Source organism: Ammodytes marinus, assembly GCF_949987685.1.
Source record: "Ammodytes marinus genome assembly, contig: scaffold_121, whole genome shotgun sequence".
Classification (NCBI taxonomy): domain Eukaryota; kingdom Metazoa; phylum Chordata; class Actinopteri; order Uranoscopiformes; family Ammodytidae; genus Ammodytes; species Ammodytes marinus.
In genome coordinates this window covers 36214-57888 of record NW_027648427.1, presented here as the reverse complement: position 1 = coordinate 57888, position 21675 = coordinate 36214, and the positions used below count along the sequence as shown (strand labels likewise).

The window sequence follows — 21675 nt, the reverse complement described above, 5'->3', positions numbered from 1 at the left end:
TGCACCTGGAAAGACCAAGGACAGTTCTAACTGTGACACACACACACACACACACACACACACACACACACACACACACTTTAACGAGTTAATTCATTATTAATAATAATAATGGATAGGATTTATATAGCACTTTATTCCCTTAGGACTCAAAGCGCTTTACAGGGTTCCAGGTTCAATTCGTTCACACACAGTCATACTGGTGGTGGTAAACTACCATAGTAGCCACAGTTGCCCTGGGACAGACTGACGGAAGCGTGGCTGCCATTCCGCGCCAACGGCCCCTCCGACCACCACCTCGAACATACAGCAGTCATACACATTCACGCCAGGCAAGGTGGGTGAAGTGTCTAGCCCAAGGACACAACAACCATGACACAGGTGGCCGGGCGGGGATCAAACCGCCAACCCTTGGATCATTGGCCGACCCGCTCTACCAACTGAGCCACGGTTAATGAGTTTTGCCCAATTACTACAGATAAGACTTTTTCTCACACATTAATCTCCAGTAGTTTTTATGTTTGGTTTAAGTCTTATGTAATATGCATACTTTCCATCAGACCCGATGAGTTGCACAAAGGGCCTCTCGGACCAGATCAATATTGTGAAGAAGAAACTGTTCTTAATGTTTTTATCTGGAAAAATAAAGGTTAAAACAAAAACAAAAAAATCTGGTGATGTACATTTGTGTTGAGAACATGATCAGACTTGAATTTATAAAACATTCAAACAAGTTGGTCGATTGGTTGGTTTGTTTTTTTAATCATATACTGAACAATTACACACATGGATCCATCACAATTATCACAAAATCAGAATTCAAAAACACTAGACTACAGTTTGTCTTAACTACAAACCGAACCAAATCTACAGATGCATGGATTACAAAAATAAATACAAATGTTTAATGATATTTTGGCCAACACTAAAGGCCAACACAAGTGGTTGTAGAAAATGCTGGATACCCTATTACACTCTGTTGCTAGTTTAGCGTATACTTATTTGTGTGTTTTGATCATGTTCTGTAAATAAAGATTTCTCAAAAGTGCACAAACAGTTAATTATGCTAACCGCAAACCTCTGCTGTGTAAAAAAACGTCACCCACTAGATTTTAATATGGATATTTTATTATAGTTATGCATTTAACAAAAATCAGCCTCCCAAAATGACCAGTACATTATATGAGACTGATTTAGATGATAAACTGAGGAAAATTGATAGCTTAACTAAGTGTTGCCCTGAGGTGAATTTAATTTTAATAAAATGCTGTATTGATGGCTTGAAAGAGAGTATAACCCTCATCTTCCTCTTGTTGCGATTAATACAAATTAAAGACAAACTTAAGGTGTAAAATCCCAACAACACCACACAATAAACAAAGAGCTGCCCCCCCGACATATTTCTCTAAGCACAATAATTTCACTGTTGCCGAGGTGACTACACACAGCGCTTTATATCTCACACGAATATTATTCTGTCGACCAATCAACGGACTGCAGTGTGTGGCTCCACCCCCTTTTGGGACCCTTTGAAACAGCTTTGTACCCCAACCAAAGGGCGACAAAAGAAAGTGTTGCACAGTTCACTTATTTTAGTTTGGTACGTTTTCCAACTTTTGACAGCAGAAATACAAATACATGTCAAACCAAACCGAACAGAAACCACACTACTCTCTGTAAAAAAAAACAATGTAGTAGGTAACACACAAAAAAAATAAAAAATTATTAGGGAGCACAATTTTATGTACCTTATTGTAAAGTGTTACCCCACCCTTTTAGGACGGTTTGACTAAAAAGGTGACAAAAGTAGGTGTGGCACAATTAGCTTATTTTGGTACCTTAAACTTTTGACGGTGGAAATACAAATAAATGCCTGACCAAAACCAAACCGCACTGCCGTCTGTATCTCTAACTGATCTGGTCCACTATCACACAGATCTTCACTGGTAATATCTTCAGAGGGAGTTGATTATCGTCCAAATTGCTAAAGTATGGAAACATCATCTCAGTGAAAGTGTGTGTGAAGGTGTGTATGTGTGTGTTAGTATCAGGATCAGAGAACGACAGTTTTCCTCCGTTCCAGTCCAGATTCACTCTGATCCTCTGGAAATACTTCTTCACTTGGAGAGCAGTGGATACAACATCAGTGACTGAAAATGGTGGTGACTCTGCTGAGTATTCACCTTCTTCAAACCTCATTGTCCATGAATCCACATCTTCACTCGTTCTATCTTCAGACTCTGCTACCACACCAAGTTCCCAGTCTGTACTGTCTCCAACCTGGACGTCCCAGCTGTGAGTCCCCGAGTTAAAGCCCTCAGAGCTCAGGACAGAGCAGTACCAAACAAACCTCTCTGGATTATCAGGAAGCTGCTGCTTCTCTCCTCCTCTCACACTGGTCAGATCTTCAGACAGGATGAGTTCTGGAGCAGCAGTGTTTGGGTCCAGAACCAGAGGAGTGTAGGAGACCATGTCCTTCATCTTGCTCCAGATGTTGAAGGTCAGGTTGCCCAGGTGTTTGGCCTCGTCTATCAGAGCTCCTGAGAGCAGCTGTGGATCATCTAGTAGTGCCCCCTGCTGGACTCTGTCCACTGCAGCCTTGTAGTTGATCAGGAATGAGACTTCTTCAGCTTTCAGCTGCTCCTCTGTGGCTCTGACTGTGTCTGAAAGAGCTGCTATCCCTCTGCTCAGAGCCTCCATCTTCTCCTTCATCATCTGACTCTTCTGCTCCTCTTCCTCCCTCAGTGCAGCCATCTTGGCCTCCTCTTCCTCTTCTAGAAACTGGTGAAGCTTCTTAAACTGCTTCTTAATCTGTGTCTCTGTGCGTCGGGCCTGGACCTTTATGTGTTCTGCTGTTTGTTCAGACTTCTCTTCATCTTCTTCTAACAACTCTAACTTCCTCTTTAAGGGCCACAGAGTTTCCTCAAGTTCCTCCTTGTGTTGTCGTGCAGCTTCATCGATGGGTCTGAATCTGTGGTTGTTGTGTGTTTCTGAGTGTTGACAGATCAGACAAACTGGCTGCTGATGGTCCAGACAGAAGAGTTTGAGTTTCTCAGAGTGCAGACTGCAGAGAGCCTCTGAAGCTCTCTGATCTCTCTCCAGTAAGAAGGCCTCACACAGGTTCTTTAAGGCCAGGTTACGAGGAGGTGTGAACTCTGATCTGCTCTTACACACTGGACACTCCTGAGTTGGTTTCTCTCTAAACCATGTCTCCAGACAGACTTTACAGAAGCTGTGGCTACACGACAGAAGAACAGGATCTCTGAAGACGTCATGACAGACCGGACAGCAGAGATCCTCCTCTGATCTGGAAGCCATTTTGTTTCAGAGTGCAGCTGAAAACACAGCAGACAGAAAGTACAGTCAGTCATGGCTCCCCTCCCTCCTCTACTAGTCATATGAACTTTAGTTTATGGCGGCCATGTTTTAAATTCCAATATAGCCGCCATGTAGACATCTGGGGCAAATACCAACATCGATTATCTGATTCCTCAAACAATACAATTACCAAGAATACATAGATTTACAAACCCTCCGAAATGACAACCGAAGTTAAAATGAAAACATAATGAATCTGACTTATCAGGTTTTCTATTAAGTCCATTTGGTCCAAACTGTGGATCATTTTAAATGTATTTCAAACAAAATCCATAAGTGACATCATTCTCGAAAACTCAGGAGCTTTTGTCACCCTGTGTATTCACAGCTTCACCGGTTCATTCTGGACCCACTGGTGCAGTAAAGGGTTAATGTTCAGTGTTTCTGAGGCACACCCAGAATCTCTCTTCTGGCTACTTGAGGGGCGGTTTCACAGACAGGGCCTAGATTAAGCCAGGAGTAGGCCTTAATGTGGACTAGTTAAAATGGGACGTTTAACCTTCCTCTCGTGTTAGGGTCGCCACCGACCCGTTTTGGTTTTCAAATGCATAAAATAACCACTTACATTTTTTTTATTGCTTAAAAATTTCTTGACTTTGTCAGGAACCTCTATTTCAACAAAATAAAAAAAATTTCACTTAATTATAAACTGCTCTGGTGGAAATTATAACACTGGTGGTGTTAGGGTCGTTTTCGACCCGGTTATAGAATAAGATGTAAAAACAATAACTAGAGCCAAAACTGAAATCATAAGTGCACTGTCAGCCAACACAATGACAGTTAGCTCCTCTCCCAATCATGTGAGCTCTGGGGGGGTTCTCATTTTGACTTTTTTTGCCCTTATACCTGCATAAAAGCGAAACAAACAGCAGGGCATATCCAGACATGTGAAGTCAATTCAGTATAGAGTTAGTGACTTGCAGAGTGCACATCTCCTATTTGCAGTATTCAAAAATGAGGAGATATACAGTGAGCCAAGTTCTGGATCATGTTTTTGGTGAAAATGGCCACCTGATTCTATAAATAAGAGGTGTCAGGTCTGCCGAAGCACTAAGGACAGAAAGATAAACGGATTGTGCTTTACCTGCAAGAAATATCTCTGCAAAGAACACTGAAAGTGTTGCTTTTTGCCACACACCTGAACACACAACCAAACACATGCACACAGAGACTTTTATTCTGTTTCTTTTTCAGTGGCGACTGGTCATTAGGGGCACGTGGGGCGAAGCCCCACCTACTCTCGCACGAAAAAAAAAAAAAAAAAAAATATATATATATATATATTTATATATATATATAAAAAAAAATCTGCGCTTTTAGTTCATTTTTAGCCCACCCTAGCTTGCTTCTTCAGATTGCATTTGTCTGATTTGTGTCTCTGCCATGTCATGTGCCATGTCCACGGTCTCTGCAGTCAGACTACGGCAGCCGTGTGAGCCAGTCAGATTTGGGCCGAAGGGCTAAGGGGCTCGTTCGCCTTTTGCCCCTCCCTGCGCAATGCAATGTGTATTGCACGTGAACAACTGCGAAATGCGCGTGCTCGCAGTGTTTCTCTGTTATAGTGGACGGAGATTATTTTAGCCCAACGGTCGGTGCCCCTCCGGCACTGGAAGGACAAATATGGTCATCATGGTTCGTTCCACTACTGTGACGCTGTAGTGCCGCGAAAAGTCCAGTAGCCCGAAGAAGAGAACAACAGTGTTAACTTAGCGATTTTGTCGCTAGATTTAGCGACTTTTCAGACCCCTTTGGCGACTTTTTTTCAAAAAAGCGACAAGCGACAAATCTAGCTTCTTTTCTGGAGTTATTGGTGACTTTTGAGGTGAAAACACGTATCGCTATGACTCTTCACAACGAGCTGTCTCCTGTTAGCAGGTTAGCAGGAGCTAACAGGAGACGTTCACGGCTCAGCATCCAAGCTGCAAATGAATCCGCGTCCCGGCCAGCAAGCTGCCGCTGACTGATCCCGCCCCCTGTATGTAATGTATATTTTTCTTTGTCTAAATAAAATAATAAAATCACTGCACTAAATAAATCACTGTGTTAGGCCTATATTGTATAGTTTGACTCACAGAACAAAGGAGAAGGATAACGTTGCTAACACAGCACTACACGAAGATGTCAGAGGCAAAACGACAACGAGTCGACAACATCATCATGAATGGAGTAGATCACCTATTGGTGCACAGGTTTGAGACCCTTAGTCTTGAGGAAAAATTAGAGGTAAAACGCCTTGGTGCGCACCAACCTAGGGATTTTCGCTTTAGCCAAACCGCTGGCAAAAACACCCGTTCATTTAATGTGGACTGGTTTACCAAAAAGAAATGGCTAACGGCAAGTGAGCAAAATAAGGCACTCTTTTGCTTCCCCTGTTTGCTGTTTGGTGGCAGTGGTGGAGATGTTACTTGGTCAAGGACGGGATACAAGGATTTAAAACATCTGTCGGAGAGGATAGCCAAACACGAGAGCAGCCATTGTCATCAGGATAATGCTATTACATTGGGTCTTTTCGGGCGGGTGAACGTAGCTGTCCAGATCGACAGTGCTTACCGGCGCGGTATTGACGAGCATAACAGGCAAGTGGAGGAAAACAGGTATGTACTCAGTCGGATCATCACTTGCATTAAAATGTGTGGGAAATGTGAGACAGCACTGCGGGGTCACGACGAGTCGGCGGACTCTCTGAATCCGGGGATATTCCGTTGTTTTTTTGAGACAATGTGTGAGGGCGATGCTAGGCTTCAGCGGCACTATGCCGCTCAGCCCGTATTCAAAGGGACATCAAGCACCATACAGAATGAATTATTAGACTGCATGTATGAAGTGTACAGGGACGAGATAGCCAAACAAGTGGACGAGACATCATTTGTTGCTGTACAGGCTGACGAGACAACTGATGTCTCCTGTAAATCACAGATGGTGGTTGTGCTGCGATACATTTTGCCATGTAACACAGTGACAGAGAGGTTTTTAGAGTTTGTGGAAGTCAAGGACAAAACTGGTGTCGGCCTTTGCAATAGCATCAAGGCCGTTCTGGAGCCACTGAAGCTCAGAGAAAAGCTGATCGCTCAGACCTACGATGGTGCGGCCGTAATGAGCGGGAATGTGCGTGGGGTGCAGACGCTGATGAAGGAGACCTACCCAAAGGCTCAGTTTGTTCACTGCTACGCCCACCAACTGAACCTGACTTTGCAGCAACTGTGTTCAGCTAGGATCAGCATCCTAAAGGTGTTTTTTGCAGATCTGACTGCTTTTGCCACGTTTTTCTCCTGTTCTCCAAAACGTGTTACAGCTCTTTCAGAGGCAACAGACAGACGCATTCCAAGGCCACCAGCTGTCCGATGGAATTTTAAAAGTCGTACTGTGAATGCCGTTTGGGAGACCCGTGCAGCACTGCTCAAGTGTATGGAGGCCATTCGCACAGAGCCAGGATGGGATGAGATCACCATAAGTGAGGCATACGGCCTGTCAAAGAAACTCCGGGACAGAGCCTTTCTGCAGCTGCTGGAATTCTTTTCACTGATCATGCCAGAAGTGGATGTCTTATACAACACTCTGCAAAAACGTAGCATTGATGCCCCATGCATTAACAGCGCACTGGCACATTTCAAGGAAAATGTCCAGAAAATGCGGCAGCAAGCTGATAATTTGGCTGCCACCTCTCATGAGGGAACAGACGAGCCAGGCAGACGAGTTACCAACACAGCGCCGGTGATGAAGGAGGCCTGTGACACAATCACCTCTCAGGTAGAACAGCGGTTTTCACAGAGTGACCACTTGATTGCTGCAAAGCTGGTTGACAGCTCATTCTTCCCCCAGTTTGTGCTGTCATTCCCTACATCAGAGCTGGATTGTGCTGTGAAACTCTGGCCTTTGGATAAGAAAGAAAAGTTGAAGTCCGAGCTGATCACGCTGTACCGCCACAGTGAGCTTCACACAGGTAAGACGGCCCTGTCACTGTTAAAATCCATCCATCAGAACAACTTAGATGAGGTTTTTGCTGAGACCATTGTTCTGCTAAAAATAATTGCAACCACACCCATGACGACAGCGGAGTCAGAGAGGAATTTTTCAACCTTAAAGAGGATAAAAACCTTCAGCCGCAACACCATGGGACAGCCGAGGCTCAACGCATTGGCCATGCTCTCAATTGAAAGCCAGCTGATCCACCAGCTACATGACTTCATTCCCAAAGTCATCGAAAAGTTTTCCCAGAGGAAGGACCGCCGTGCCTCCTTCCTCTTCAAACAACTCCCAGGATGAAAGTGACCATCTCACTAATCATTCCACAGCCACACAAACTCCAACAAGTACATAATATGCAACCTCCCGGGTTCACTTGAAGGGTTCTACATGTTCTTAACAACAAAAAAAAAATATATAAAACAAAATCACAAAAAAAAAAAAAATTCATAATATCTGCATGATAATGTAATGTTGTAATGTTGTGTTGTGTCTGTTTGTTTGTTATGTCTTGTGCTTTTCAGTCTGTTTATGTTTGTCCCATCTTAAATGTTCCCACTCTTGGCCTGCACCTTGTCGCGGTGAGTGGGCTTTAAACCAAGACAGGCCATTCTGAATCTTTTCTTTCACAGCTATTATCTTTGATTTTTCCTCCAGGACGCTGCCTAGGCCTATGGGAGGAGGAGGTGTACTCCATGGTAAAATGATATTGGGTTCTTATAGTAGCTCTACCAGCTGTTTGCACTAGTATCATTTTATTCTGAAGTTATTGAAAACACTTCTAAAACCTATACAATCATCATTGCAATGTTTTGATGTCCTACTAATGGATGTAACCAAGCTGCACTAATGTACTTTATTAATTAAATATATATAATACATGGAGAGAACAGTCACTTAGCTCAAAAACAAAAAAACAGCATACCGAATAGTGCTAAAGTATAATTTTATTTGTAATGGTTGTGATGGCCCAAGTACCTGCCTGCTGCCCTGGTTATCTTTCCACAGGTCCTTGTGGGTGGAGCTGTGGCCTGAATAGAGAATAGTTTTAAATTACCATCTCTAATTTCTAATTCCGGTGTATATATCAGGGCTGTAACATATTCCTAAAATGAAGTTTGAACTCATTTAAAAGGAACCATAATTGGTGAGAATATATTGTACTACCCTCTAGCGCCCTCTGCTGGATCAGAAAATTAACTGCTTTGAATATGTATGAGACCGCATCACACATAACGAACGTGAAATTTGAACTTTTCACCCCACCGGACTCTGTGTTGTTGTTTTGCAGGATAGTCGGGAGCAGGAGTCAACCTCTACCAAGATTGTTTGCTGCGAAAACCAACGGATGACGTCACGGACACTGGTACGTCTTTTTTTCCTATTTCAGTGACCTCTTACTGACCTCTTATCGCCACGACTGTGAAAACAAACGGGTGACGTCACGGACCCTGGTAATTAAAAAAAAATATTAGCCTAGCCCCACCTGTTTTTTACATGTAGAAACGCCACTGTTCTTTTTACTAGTTTTGGAACTAGTAATTGATTTCGATTAGTTTGATTTGTTGATTGGTTGTTGTTTATTTGACCTTACAAATCTATATTTTGTGTTGTGACTTGTTCTGGTTTTCATTGTGCGTTTGTGTAATGCTGAAATAAAAGTTTTTTTGCTCTTTTCTGAAATACATATTTATGGGTCGTAATTGACCAGTAACACCATAGATGTTAAAAAGGTCAATAATATTAATATGAAAAAATAAATAAAACTAATTCAGTTAAGAAATGTGTTCTCATACCCCTCAGTAATAATCAGGTAACACAACAACCAAATATTTATATATATGATTCTCTTGAGGTTCATTTTACAATTTTTTAAACTGAAATTGAGGCGCATACTGACAAAAAAAAAGGCCCAGCCTCCTCCACCAAAAATATTAAAAACAATATTTTCATGGATAAGGGATCCTAACAAGGTAACCAAGAGATGAGAAACAAAAAGGATGATAGATAAATGTTTTTAGTGTTTTTTACAGCTCATTTCAGACACGGGTCGAAACCGACCCGCTAACACCATGGATGGTAACAGAAAGTTAACACAGGAGGAAGGTTAAGTCGCTTTCACGGATATGGCTTACATTTGTATTAGTTAGTGTGAGACTATTAAATCCTGTAGTAAGGTAGTTAAGCCTAAATGAAAACACCTGGCCATGAGCACATGCTGCTGGTCCAACGGTGATCATAAGAACCCGGAGTGGAGAAGAAACACCATTGCTTGTGAGAAAAAAAAACAACGGTAGAGGCTAAAGAATCCAGTCAAAAAAGTTTAATGAATTTGAAAAAAAAAATCTCTTAAAACAAATAGTTTCAAACCATACGGTTATTGAGTCTAAAAAACATACTACTGGAACTGAGCAAAGAAAAAAAAGTAGTCGGGCCGCAATTTGCAATGATTTCAATTCAATAAGAGAACCATACAACAACGTCAGGTAAGATATCTTCATTATTATGAGTATTTCACATCCCTTATATTGAATGATATATGCACTGATAGACTGTGGAAAAGTCTGAAACTCTTTAAAAAGAGAGAATGCAGAGACCAGACTTCATACTGGAGGTGGACCACTTAAAAAAGGGTAAGTGATGAATTCAGTGACTTGCTGTCTACAATAATAGATCACCAACAACCCCTGGAAGGCATACGAGATGATGACCATCTGGACAGTAGGGGAGAGTGGGGTAAAGTGAGACACTATTTACATTTGCACTCCTAAGCGAGCTCAAATTATTTATCAGTCAAATTTACACATTTCCCATTCATTCAGGATGTTTCCTAGCAATGGAAATTATCAGAAGTTATTCAGGACGAAGGGCAGTGAAAGTATGATTGTTTAAAAAAAATTGTCTTGTGTCTCACTTTACCACAGCTTAGGGGTAAACTGAGACAGACCAGAGAAATCAAGGGGTAAGCTGATGCACTTACTTTTTACACTCTGAAACTACCAGGGGCCGGTTTCCCAAAGCCTTCGTAGAGCCTTCTTAACGCTACGTCATTCGTAACCCCTACGTAGAGTTCCTACTTAACATTTCGCCTGTTTCCCGAAACGTTCTTTGCTACGAATCTCTTTCGTACGTCCTACGTTGGTAAGGTTGGTCTGGAGCGCCCGCAGAGCCTTCTTAGCTCTACCGTAGGGATGTTTCAGCTCTCATTTGTGTCATTTAACTAATAAATCTGACTGTATTTCATATCGAACGGACACAGCGATGACCGTATTAAATAACAAACTGTTAAAAACGATAACTGTATATAGCGTACATATCACATTTAAAGTAAGCTATATGTTAGCAGAATACCATCCACTCTGATTCACAAAGTGTTCAAACTATAAGTAGCCTACATAGTCATCTAACTGACTTGACAATCAGCATTAACTGATTGGATGCGATGTCCGTCAATATGAAAATAGGCTACTTTATACGTGATACACTACAGCCTACAGTCGGATCGTTTTTATCAGTTTGATATTTAATACAGTCATCGCTGTGTCCCTTTGATATGAAATACAGTCAGATTTATAAGTTTAATGACAAGTGAAGTCCCTGCGATCGCTGTGGCATCGCCAGAGATAGGCTTGGCTACTACAGACCCCCACATTTCCTTCCGTAAGCACCATGCGTAAAACGGACACGAGTGACATCCCTGTTGCGCATGGAACTGCCACAAGTCATTCATGAAGAAAATAATTGCTGGAAACAATCTTAATCTCCTCCGCTGTTTCTATATTTTTCTATAGCCTAGGCTACCTTTTTTAAATCAGTAGGCCTATAGGCTATGGTAATACGTTCGACCAAGGTTAACACTAGAACCATCGCATTGTGTTCCACACACTGCGGAGCTGTCAGCTGAGCCGGCTCAGCTGACAGCTCCGCAGTGTGCGTCAGATTCTCCGCCTCAAAACATGTAAACGTGTGAAAAAATGAATGAATAATCAATTAAAGCTTACCTTAAAATAAGTGTGCCATGTTACTGTTTATTGTATTTAGGATTTTAGCTCATTTGGACGCTGTTTGGGCCGTCTATTTTTATTGATATAGGCCATTGGCGATATTCTACTTTCAGTTTCCTTACTGACCCACCACGAAACGTGATTATTGTTCTTAAAGATACTTAGATTATAAAGCAAGAGGTGTTAAATAAATGTTTCGGCTTAGAAGGATTTCTAGTAATCTTTTATTTGCAAAGACTTGTCATGCAGCTTCGCATGAAATAAGCAGGAAATTGAAAATCGAACTCTGAGCCATCGATTTCAGCACTGGACAGCGCCGTGTACGAGCCACGTAGGGACTGTTTGTTAAGAAGACTCCTAAGAGACCGTTCGGGAACCACGGGCCTATCCGAAAAGTCCAATCTCCTTACCTATAAGCCTCCTTTCCTATGCCTTAACCCCTAAACGTCATCGGGGTTAAGGAGAGATGAAAGGTGCTTCCTATCGAACATAGGAAAGGACAGCGTTGTTTCAAATGAATTCGACTCCACCTTTCCTAACCGACGTCATTGCGCGACGGCGAGTATTGCTGACGTGAGTCACTAGCGTGAAACTTCCTTCTCCGAAAATGGACTACAACAAGCGCTCGTTTGATCCATGCGTTCTTTTCATATTGATTTTAATCAGGTTGTCGCCAACAGAGTGAGAATCACTCCCATATATCCCAATTCACATGTGGAATAAAAAGAGGCTACACTTGTGTTGATGTTGAAATGAACTGCCCACAGTAACTTCATTAAATGTGAAGTTGGTATTTTATTTTCTTGTGGTGTAAATTATGTGCTACGAAAATAACTATTATGATGTTGGTCTTTTATGAGTTCTTTATTATCTTTAGTGTGTGTGTGTGTGTGTGTGTGTGTGTGTGTGTGTGTGTGTGTGTGTGTGTGTGTGTGTGTGTGTGTGTGTGTGTGTGTGTGTGTGTGTGTGTGTGTGTGTGCGGGGGGGGGTATTTTGTTTTAGCCGAGTTAAATCTTCCTCTCTTCTCCTCTCCTCTGTTTTACCTCTCGTTCGTATTCGTGTAGAGTCGGTAAACTCCGGCGGTGGCCTGTTGCTTTAAATCTTGCCGCCGTAAAGGATTATGGGATACCACTATCTCCTTTCCTTTAGCATAGGTTAGCCAGGAGTAACCTATGCTAAAGGAGGGTTAAAGGATGAATCGAGGCTCCTTTCCTATGCCTTTCCTAAGCATTTTGGTTATTCGGATCACCTATCTGCCGAGCACTTCCGGGTCATCTCGATAGGAAAGGAAATTTCCTATGCAAAAAAAAGTTTTCGGATAGGCCCCACGACTACAGAGGTAAACAACTTTGGTAAGTCATAACGTAGGAGTCTTCGTAGAGCGCTAAGAGATGACGTTATCGGGAAACCGGCCCCAGTTGGCTTGAAAACCACATATTCTAGAACTGATATGTCGGACTGGTAACAGAATCATGGGGTTTGGTCAATTAAGCGTTTTATTTTCGAAACAGTTGAAAGTAACTGATCAAATACAACATATAATTCATAATGTTTTAATTAACATTCAAATGACAGATATAACCACTTAGATTAAAACACAGTGTGGGGTTCAGAACACAGGAGTAGATCCATCTGTCATTTTCCATCTTTTGAGTCTTTGATTAATATTTTTCTGCATTTGTTTTATTGGGATCATTCATTGAATAAAGACATAGGGGAGAACGGGGGAATCTGACGCATCGGGTAATGTGAGCCACCCCCTGTATCTAGGCAACGGAAAAAAATTTTGGTCATGCGAGATATACGTTTTCAAGCCCCTCTCATTTCCCCTTGGCCCTGAAAGAGAGGACCTCATGGTGCTGGGGTAAGCATGTTTTTTTTCCACCAAAATATGTATTTTGCATGTAAAAGTACATTTTCTTGCTGTCAACTTCATTCACGTAGAAAAACTTCTATCATACGTGTTGATGAACTACCAACATATAAAAACCATGTGATGATATTAGCTAAAGATTAGCCTGAAATGCTAAGATAGGTAGTTTCTCAAATTGTGGTGGTGGGGGAAAGTGAGCCAAATGTTGTGGGGGAAAGTGAGACACTGTCTCACTTTCCCCCACCATGAGGCACAAGTTAAGTTTATTCTTAAACACATTTTAATGTAATATTAAATAACATATGTTTTATTTTAATGTCATACACATTGTAGAAAAGCCATCATGCCAAGGAAATACACCAGGAAGACGACCTGGGGCAACCACACTGAAAGAGCACCTTCTCATCTTTCCCTGCAACCTTCAGGGCTGGAATGTAGAGTATACCTAGATGTAGAGTATGACAGGCTGATGTTGTAATCCAGTTGGGTCTTCTCCTGTGTTCTGAGTCCCAGGCTGTTCTCGCTGGTTCTGATTTTCCTATATACTTTGACCCCCAGACACAAGCTGGCTCTAAGGGTCCTGTGTTCTGATCCCCAGACTGTGTTCTAATCTAACTGGTTATATCTTTCATTTGAATCTTATTAAAACCTTTTGAATTGTAATATGTTGTATTTGATTTTGTTCAGAGTTACTTTCAAGTGTTTAGAAAATGTGCTTTGCTTAATTGACCAAACCCCATCATTATTTTACTAGTCCGACATTAGTTCTGGAATGTGTGGCTAGCTTTCAGGATTCTAACTGTTACAATATGTGTCGTTATGGTATTTTCAGAGTGGAAAAAGTAAGTGAATCAGTTTAAACCCAGCTGGTTCACTTTACCCCCTTGATTTTTCTCGTTTGTCTGTTTACCCCACACTTTTTTTTAAAAACAATCATATTTTCACTGCCCTTTGTCTTGAAAAAAATTATGCTAATGCCCATTTCTAGGAAACATCCTGAATTAATAGGAAATGGATCAATTTGAGTGATACATCATTTTAGCTCGCTTAGAGGGGAGCAAATGGTGGCTCAGATTACCCCGTTCTCCCCTATTACTTAGAGTCCATTGATGTTAAAGGTCACTCTCTTGTCCCCCACATACATACCTGCCAAACCACTCCACCTCCGGCCCACATTGTCTCTATTAAAACTAGTCTCCTTGCTACCTTAAATATAATGGATTCAATAAAAGAGGGCACAGACACTGTCTCACTTTACCCCACCACATTTGTCTCACTTTACCCCACCGCCACAATTTGAGAAAAACTAACTCTCAGCAATTCAGGCTAATTTTCAGTTATCATCATCACATGGTTTCATATGTTGGTAGTTCATCAACATGTATAATATACTCACAAACACCACTCAGCTGAACTTAAACCTGCCTCTTTGAAGAACTAATTTAAACTCAAATTTAGACCTACAGTAGCTCTAGTCGTCCGTTTTGCAATTGGCTTTGTTTAATCCAGAAAAGCATTAATCTATGACATGGCCTGAGATATCCTGTTTTTAGTCAATCTCAGTGTGTGGAGTGTCAGCAGGTTGAAGCAGCCTGCCTGCCTGTCTGTCTGTCTGTCTGTCTGTGTGTCTGTGTGTGTGTGTGTGTGTGTGTGTGTCTGTGTGAACTCACTCAGAGGAAGTTGTTAGTTTGGTCTGAAGGTGAATCTGATCGTCTTCTTTTCAGTCCGTGTGTCTCTGTAGTGGAGAAGGAAAACAAACCAATACCTGGTGTATGTCAGCTGACGGGCGGCACAACAACAGGTCAGCAGCAGAGCAGGGGCCAAGACTGACTGAGGTTTCTGCTCCTGCTTTGATGCTGCTCACTGATTAGAACAGGTGAGCATGATTGAGTGAGGCAGCACACCTGTTCACCCAATCAGTGGCTAATTAAAGAACCAACATAGAAAACACCTCAAAACAAACCCACAGGTAACAGTTGCCTCATGTGACGCATCAAGCATATAAAATAAAAGGTTGTATGATAGTATAAATGGATTTTAGAACGTTCCATTTTATTAGATTTATTTTTTTCATACAATTGTATTTGTTCTCAGAAATTCAAATATGCAGCTCAGTAGATTTTGATACTGTGATAATAATTCAGATTATTTTCAACTTGGGCCTTATTTATCTTCTGTAGTTTATTGCATCATGACAGAAAAGAGCTTCATAAAAATAAAAGCTTTAATATTTTTTTTCTTGAGAAAATGCCTGGTGGCCTAGAGGACAAGGTGGCCGACCAGTAATAATGAGGTCGCTGGTTCGATCCCCGGCACCGGACAGGAGGGTGTTAGTAGTAAAACTAGTGGTGGCTGCTATTACATCTACTGTGCCCACCATCTCTACCATTGTGTCCTTGAGCAAGGGACTTAACCCCAAACTGCTCCAGGGGCACTGTACTACGGCTGACCCTGTGCTCTGACCCCTCTGGAGTGTGGGAACTTGAGATGGGATATGAAGAAATAAATTTCAATGTTACCATTGACTAATAACTTAACTTTGCTTAGCTCCTTTTTTAAAATATTTTGCATACAGTTTCCCTGATACACCACTGTATCAAAGACATATAACCAACACAGAGAACTGACCGACAAAGCTCCTTATAATTCCCACTGTAGAGATTCCAGCATTCACACTAATAATGATGCAGCAGGAGCACAGCATCTACAGACGGTAAATTCAGAGACTTTTCCCTTTAAAACAAAAAAACAATAAAGATAACCATTGTTGTTTTTTTTAATCCTTGATTAAGCTTTATTTCAATAAAACATGTATAATGCACACAAGACAAAAGTAACACAACAGTACATCCCCCCCCTCCCTCCCTGCCAGGTCAGCCCATGAAGCAAAACATTGTGTTAGGGATTCATTCATATACTTTCAAATACACAACCAATATGATTACATGTACTTACACACCAGAAACACCCATACACAACATATCATTTAGCAGACTCTCTTATCCAAAACTACTTAAAACTGGAGGTAGGCAGTTAGCATTAAGGCTCTTGCCTAAAGACACTCACTGGATTTGTCAAGCCCTGCCCAAGAACCAAACACTGGTTCCCCGTACCAAAGGCAGTGGTGTTACCTAATGAACTATCCAGCTGATCTCACTCTCTGAATTCCAAATAACATTGTCTTTCTTTTTACTATACTACATACTGCAAATGTCCATAAGAGTACGTAGTATGCTTGGGGTTTGTGTACAATTGGGACAACCTTGTAATTGCATTGGATTGTGGGTCAGAACGTCCAAAGAAGATTGCAACATAACAAATTTAAACCACATTAAGTGGGACATCCAGGTATTTTTGGCAAACTGCATTTGACATGGTGTATTGGGAAATCCTAAATATTTTCCTACCAAACTAAATAGCAGGGACATGGGTATTGGAACGCACCATAGTCTGTATCTCTATCTGCTCTGATCTACTGTCACACAGACCTTCACTGGTAATATATTCAAGGGGAGTTCCTCGTCCCAATTGCTAAAGTATGGAAACATCCTCTCAGTGAAAGTGTGAGTGAAGGTGTGTATGTGTGTGTTAGTATCAGGATCAGAGAACGACAGCTTTCCTCCGTTCCAGTCCAGATTCACTCTGATCTTCAGGAACTTCTTCTGCACTTGGAGTTTAGTGTCAACAGTCTCTAAATCTAGTTGTGACTCTGCTGAGTATTCACCTCCATCAAACATTATTCTCCATAATCCAGACTTCATGTCCATGCCTCCCTTCCTATCTTCAGACTCTGCTACCACACCCAGATCCCAGTGTGTACTGTCTCCAACCTGGACGTCCCAGCTGTGAGTCCCTGAGTTAAAGCCCTCAGAGCTCAGGACAGACCAATAATTCTCAAACCTCTCTGGATTATCAGGAAGCTTTTCCTGTTCCTGTACTCCTCTCACACTGGTCAGATCTTCAGACAGGATGAGTTCTGATGAAGCAGTGTTTGGGTCCAGAACCAGAGGAGTGTAGGAGACCATGTCCTTCATCTTGTTCCAGATGTTGAAGGTCAGGTTGCCCAGGTGTTTGGCCTCGTCTATCAGAGCTCCTGAGAGCAGCTTTGGATCATCTAGTAGTGCCCCCTGCTGGACTCTGTCCACTGCAGCCTCGTAGTTGAGCAGGAATGAGACGTCTTCAGCTCTCAGCTGCTCCTCTGTGACTCTGACTGTGTCTGAAAGAGCTGCTATCTCTCTGCTCAGAGCCTCCATCTTCTCCTTCATCATCTGACTCTTCTGCTCCTCTTCCTCCGTCAGTGCAGCCATCCTGGCCTCCTCTTCCTCTTCTAGAAACTGGTGAAGCTTCTTAAACTGATCCTTGATCTGCGTCTCTGTGCGTCGGACCTGGACCTTTATGTGTTTTGCGATTTGTTCAGACTTCTTTTTAACATCTCCAAAAAGCTGTAACTTCATCATTAAGGGCCACAGACTTTGCTGAAGTTTCCTCTTGTGTTGTTGTGCAGCTTCATCGATGGGTTTGAATCTGTGGTTGTTGTGTGTTTCTGAGTGTTGACAGATGAGACAAACTGGCTGCTGATGGTCCAGACAGAAGAGTTTGAGTTTCTCAGAGTGCAGACTGCAGAGAGCCTCTGAAGCTCTCTCATCTCTCTCCAGTAAGAAGGTCTCACACAGGTTCTTTAAGGCCAGGTTACGAGGAGGTGTATACTCTGATCTGCTCTTACAAACTGGACACTCCTGAGTTGGTTTGTCTTTCCACCAGTTCTTCAGACAGACTCTACAGAAGCTGTGGCTACACGACAGAAGAACAGGATCTCTGAAGACGTCATGACAGACCGGACAGCAGAGATCCTCCTCTGATCTGGAAGCCATTTTGTTTCAGAGTGCAGCTGAAAACACAGCAGACAGAAAGTACAGTCAGTCATGGCTCCCCTCCCTCCTCTACTAGTCAGGTTTGATATTAACTTTAGTTTATGGCGGCCATGTTGTAAATTCCAATATGGATATCACGTGGACATCTGGGGCAAATACCAACATCGATTATCTGATTCTTCAAACAATACAATTACCAAACATTTATATTCTTACAAATCCCACCATTCTTACCAGGAGAGTTCAAATCAAAACGTAATGAACCTGACTTGTCAGGTTTGCCATCAACTGTTATGAGAATATGTGGTGGGAGATGGAAAACTAAACACTTTTGGAAAGGGGATTGTTTGAGGAACCGGATAACACAAGTTAAAACAATGCAATATAAAATCACCATATGAATAACATTTAAAAATCACATTGAGTCATTTAAACCAGGTTACAGCAGGGACACATTAGTGTTTTGGTCTGATAGTCCTGAATTTTAGAAGAAGGGAGAACTCACTGCACTGTGAATGGTTCGGGTAGTTGAGGATTGACTGGGATTTTCTTAAGGACCTATAAGTGATATGCCAGCAATTTTACTGCAGACTTTGTGATCATTTCCTGCAGTTGGTTGGTTGAAATCCACAATAAAAAGAAAGGGAGCCTGACTTTGGGTTGTGGTCTGCAGTCTTTTTTATGGTGGATTATGTATGTTATTGGGATGATATAAACCATGTTTTTTGAGGAACAGATGGAATATGTAATTATTAGTGCTGTCAGTTTAACGCGTTATTAACGGCGTTAACGCAAACCCATTTTAACGGCGTACATTTTTTTATCACGCGATTAACGCTCGTCATGGCCTAGGAAACGTTGTGGTTTTTTCTAGGGCTGTCAAAATAAACGCGTTAACGCAGGGTTTTTTTAACGCATGCGCAGAATGATCCGCCCCGTGCATCCCACCGGCTCTGTACTACAGTCTCTCTAACGTTGTGGCTGACCCAGGATCAGTAGCATAGCAAACATAGCAGCATGTTAGCCCGTGCCGTGTTTTAAACTGCTAACGGTCACGTCTGTGTCGGGGGCATAGATAGTATATAAAATCAACTGCTGCGGGTGGCAGTTGATGTCGGGAGCAACAGGAGGAGAAACATTGTCCGCTCTGTTCAGAGCCCGCGAGGACAAGAATGTCTGCAGTTTTCAGAGGTGTGTGTGATCAGACATCAACATAACGTCGGCTTCCTGGCACACATGAACAGTCCCCTAGGACGTGGTCGCGCGTACAAACAAACACACACACACACACACACACACACACACAAACACAAACACACACACACACACCGCAGACTTTAATCAAGTTGTATTTAAGAATGCACAACCTATAGTTTCACCAAATAAATGGCATTCTATAGCCTATCCTATATTTGCCCAAAGACATAGTAAAGAGACAGACCAATTGAATTATGGTTTGGTTTAAATTTATTTTCAGTATTAAAACCATGATTTGGATTTTCAATTAATAAACATAGCCTGATAATTTTAATGTACATATCCACCTTCTGTCATTTATCTTTCCGTTCATACAATAACATACAGAGAAAATTCGAATTTTTCGGGGCATATTTCGAATGGTAAAATTAATCGTGATTAATCCACAGAATCCTGTGATTAATCTGATTAAAGATTGTAATCGTTTGACAGCCCTAGTTTTTGCACATGCTGTTGCACCAACTAGTAATGTTAGAACAACTGAAACACCACAAACTATACATGGCTCGCATTTAAGTTACTGTCAATTCAAACGGAACATGTCCTACAGCGTAATTTCACATTAAAATAATTTAACTGGCAAAACGGCGAAACGTCAAGTCAATTCTGAATTTTATTTTGAAGCAGAAACAGGAACCTAGCACTTCCTAGCTCAGCTGCGCGACCTTCACTAGACTTCCGTGTGGTGTGAGTCTGGGACTATGCGGAAAAGCACAGAAAAGAAAGCATGTAGTTTGCAAAAGTCCTACTTATAACCCTGCGCGCGCACCAAAACCCCCCATAAATGTTAGTGGCAGCCACCAGTCATTAATTTTCACTTTAATTTTCGCTACGAAGGGCGACTGAAGCCTCGGCTGCAGCAGCACCATGGCAACCACCTGTGTCCACTCCACACAGTCTGAAATAAGCCGCGGATGAAAGACTCCCAAAACATTTAGGCCTAAAACAACCAGTTTAATTTAGCCTCAATACTAATTTGTTTTTTATAAACTATGTTGTTTTATGGTTTGGTTTTTAAATAAAAAAAATAAGTTCCAATTATGTCTGTGAATGCTGTTCGGGGGGTGGGGGGGGATTACATTGTTATTTGCACTGAATTGCAAATTATGATATTTTAGAAGAAATACACTGAATGGTGTGTAGACACTACTTGTAATTCAGTGTATTTCTTCTAATTATCATAATTAGAATGGGTGTGATAAGAGCATTTAAATGAGAAAAAATAATGGGACGAAAATAAATCAAGGGACATTGATGCTAGAATAGATAAACATTTGATTAATCGCGAGTCAACTATGACATTAATGCGATTAATCGCGCTTAAATATTTTAATCGTTTGACAGCACTAGTAATTATACATTTTGATTATCAAAATATTGCAATAAAACAACCTCAATGGATCATTCTGGATCCACTCATGCAGGAAAGGGTTAATGTTCAGTTTTTCTGAGGCACACCCAGAATCTCTCTTCTGGCTACGCTAGTGGTGTGTGTGTGTGTGTGTGTGTCTGTGTGTGTGTGTGTGTGTGTGTCTGTCTGTCGGTGTGTGTGAACTCACTCAGAGGAAGTTGTTAGTTTGGTCTGAAGATGAATCTGATCGTCTGCTCTTCAGTCCGTGCGTCTCTGTAGTGAGGAAGGAAAACAAACTGTTTCCTGTTTGTCTCGGGTTACGGGGTGGAGCTCCTCCTCTGCTCTATGCAAACTGTGTGTGTGTGTGTGTGTGTGTGTGTGTGTGTATGTGTGTGAGTGAGAGAGTGTGTGAGATCCCAAAGTAATGACTCATCGTTGGTTATGTAACCAGATAGTGTGCACTAGGCTGTCGCAACACCAACGTTTATGTTCAAGACCAGATTAAGTATTGTATATCTTATATTACTAATAAGTCCAATGTGGTATGTTATATATGGTTGCCTTATGTAATGTATCAAGCATATAAAACAGGTTGTATGATACTATAAATGGCTTATAGAATGTTCTTTCCTTTTTCCTCTTTTAGTTTCTCAGTAAGTCAAATATGCATGTCAGTAGAGACTTTTCCCTTTAAAACACAAACACCACCATAAAGATAACCATTGTCTTCTTTTACATCCTTGATTTATATTTATTTCAATAATAAAACATGTATAATGCACACAAGACAAAAGTAACACAACAGTACATAACAGTACACCCCCCCCTCCCTCCCTCCCTCCCTGCCAGGTCAGCCCATGAAGCAAAACATGGTGTTGGGAAGTTAATTCAGATCATTTCAAATACACAACCCATATGATTACATGAACTTACACACCAGAAACACTCATACACATCATATCATTAAGCAGACTCTCT

At 41.6% G+C, this 21675-nt stretch overlaps 3 protein-coding genes across 3 annotated transcripts; 1 reads left to right on the top strand and 2 right to left on the bottom strand.

Moving 5' to 3' along the window:
- Window positions 1–1908: 1908 nt before the first annotated feature.
- On the bottom strand, window positions 1909–14954 carry LOC307270577 (nuclear factor 7, brain-like; the record flags this gene model as incomplete). The annotated part of the gene is made up of 2 exons (XM_080054461.1): window positions 14889–14954; window positions 1909–3335 (listed from the first exon to the last, which is right to left on the bottom strand). The coding sequence occupies exon 2, from the start codon at window positions 3316–3318 to the stop codon at window positions 1909–1911; it is 1410 nt and encodes a 469-aa protein (XP_079910587.1). The 5' UTR covers window positions 3319–3335; window positions 14889–14954.
- On the top strand, window positions 5497–7641 carry LOC307270573 (zinc finger MYM-type protein 1-like; the record flags this gene model as incomplete). The annotated part of the gene is made up of 2 exons (XM_080054457.1): window positions 5497–5567; window positions 5769–7641. 2 exons carry the CDS (start codon window positions 5497–5499, stop codon window positions 7639–7641), a joined length of 1944 nt encoding a protein of 647 aa, XP_079910583.1.
- A 1152-nt stretch (window positions 14955–16106) lies between the features above and the next one.
- LOC307270575 (nuclear factor 7, brain-like) lies at window positions 16107–20981 on the bottom strand. The gene is made up of 2 exons (XM_080054458.1): window positions 20906–20981; window positions 16107–18106 (listed from the first exon to the last, which is right to left on the bottom strand). The coding sequence occupies exon 2, from the start codon at window positions 18087–18089 to the stop codon at window positions 16677–16679; it is 1413 nt and encodes a 470-aa protein (XP_079910584.1). The 5' UTR covers window positions 18090–18106; window positions 20906–20981; the 3' UTR covers window positions 16107–16676.
- Window positions 20982–21675: the final 694 nt, after the last annotated feature.

What these genes read in the sequence shown, in the direction of transcription:
- LOC307270575 (XM_080054458.1), bottom strand. Translation starts at nt 18,089, where the DNA reads ATGGCTTCCAGATCAGAGGAGGATCTCTGCTGTCCGGTCTGTCATGAC.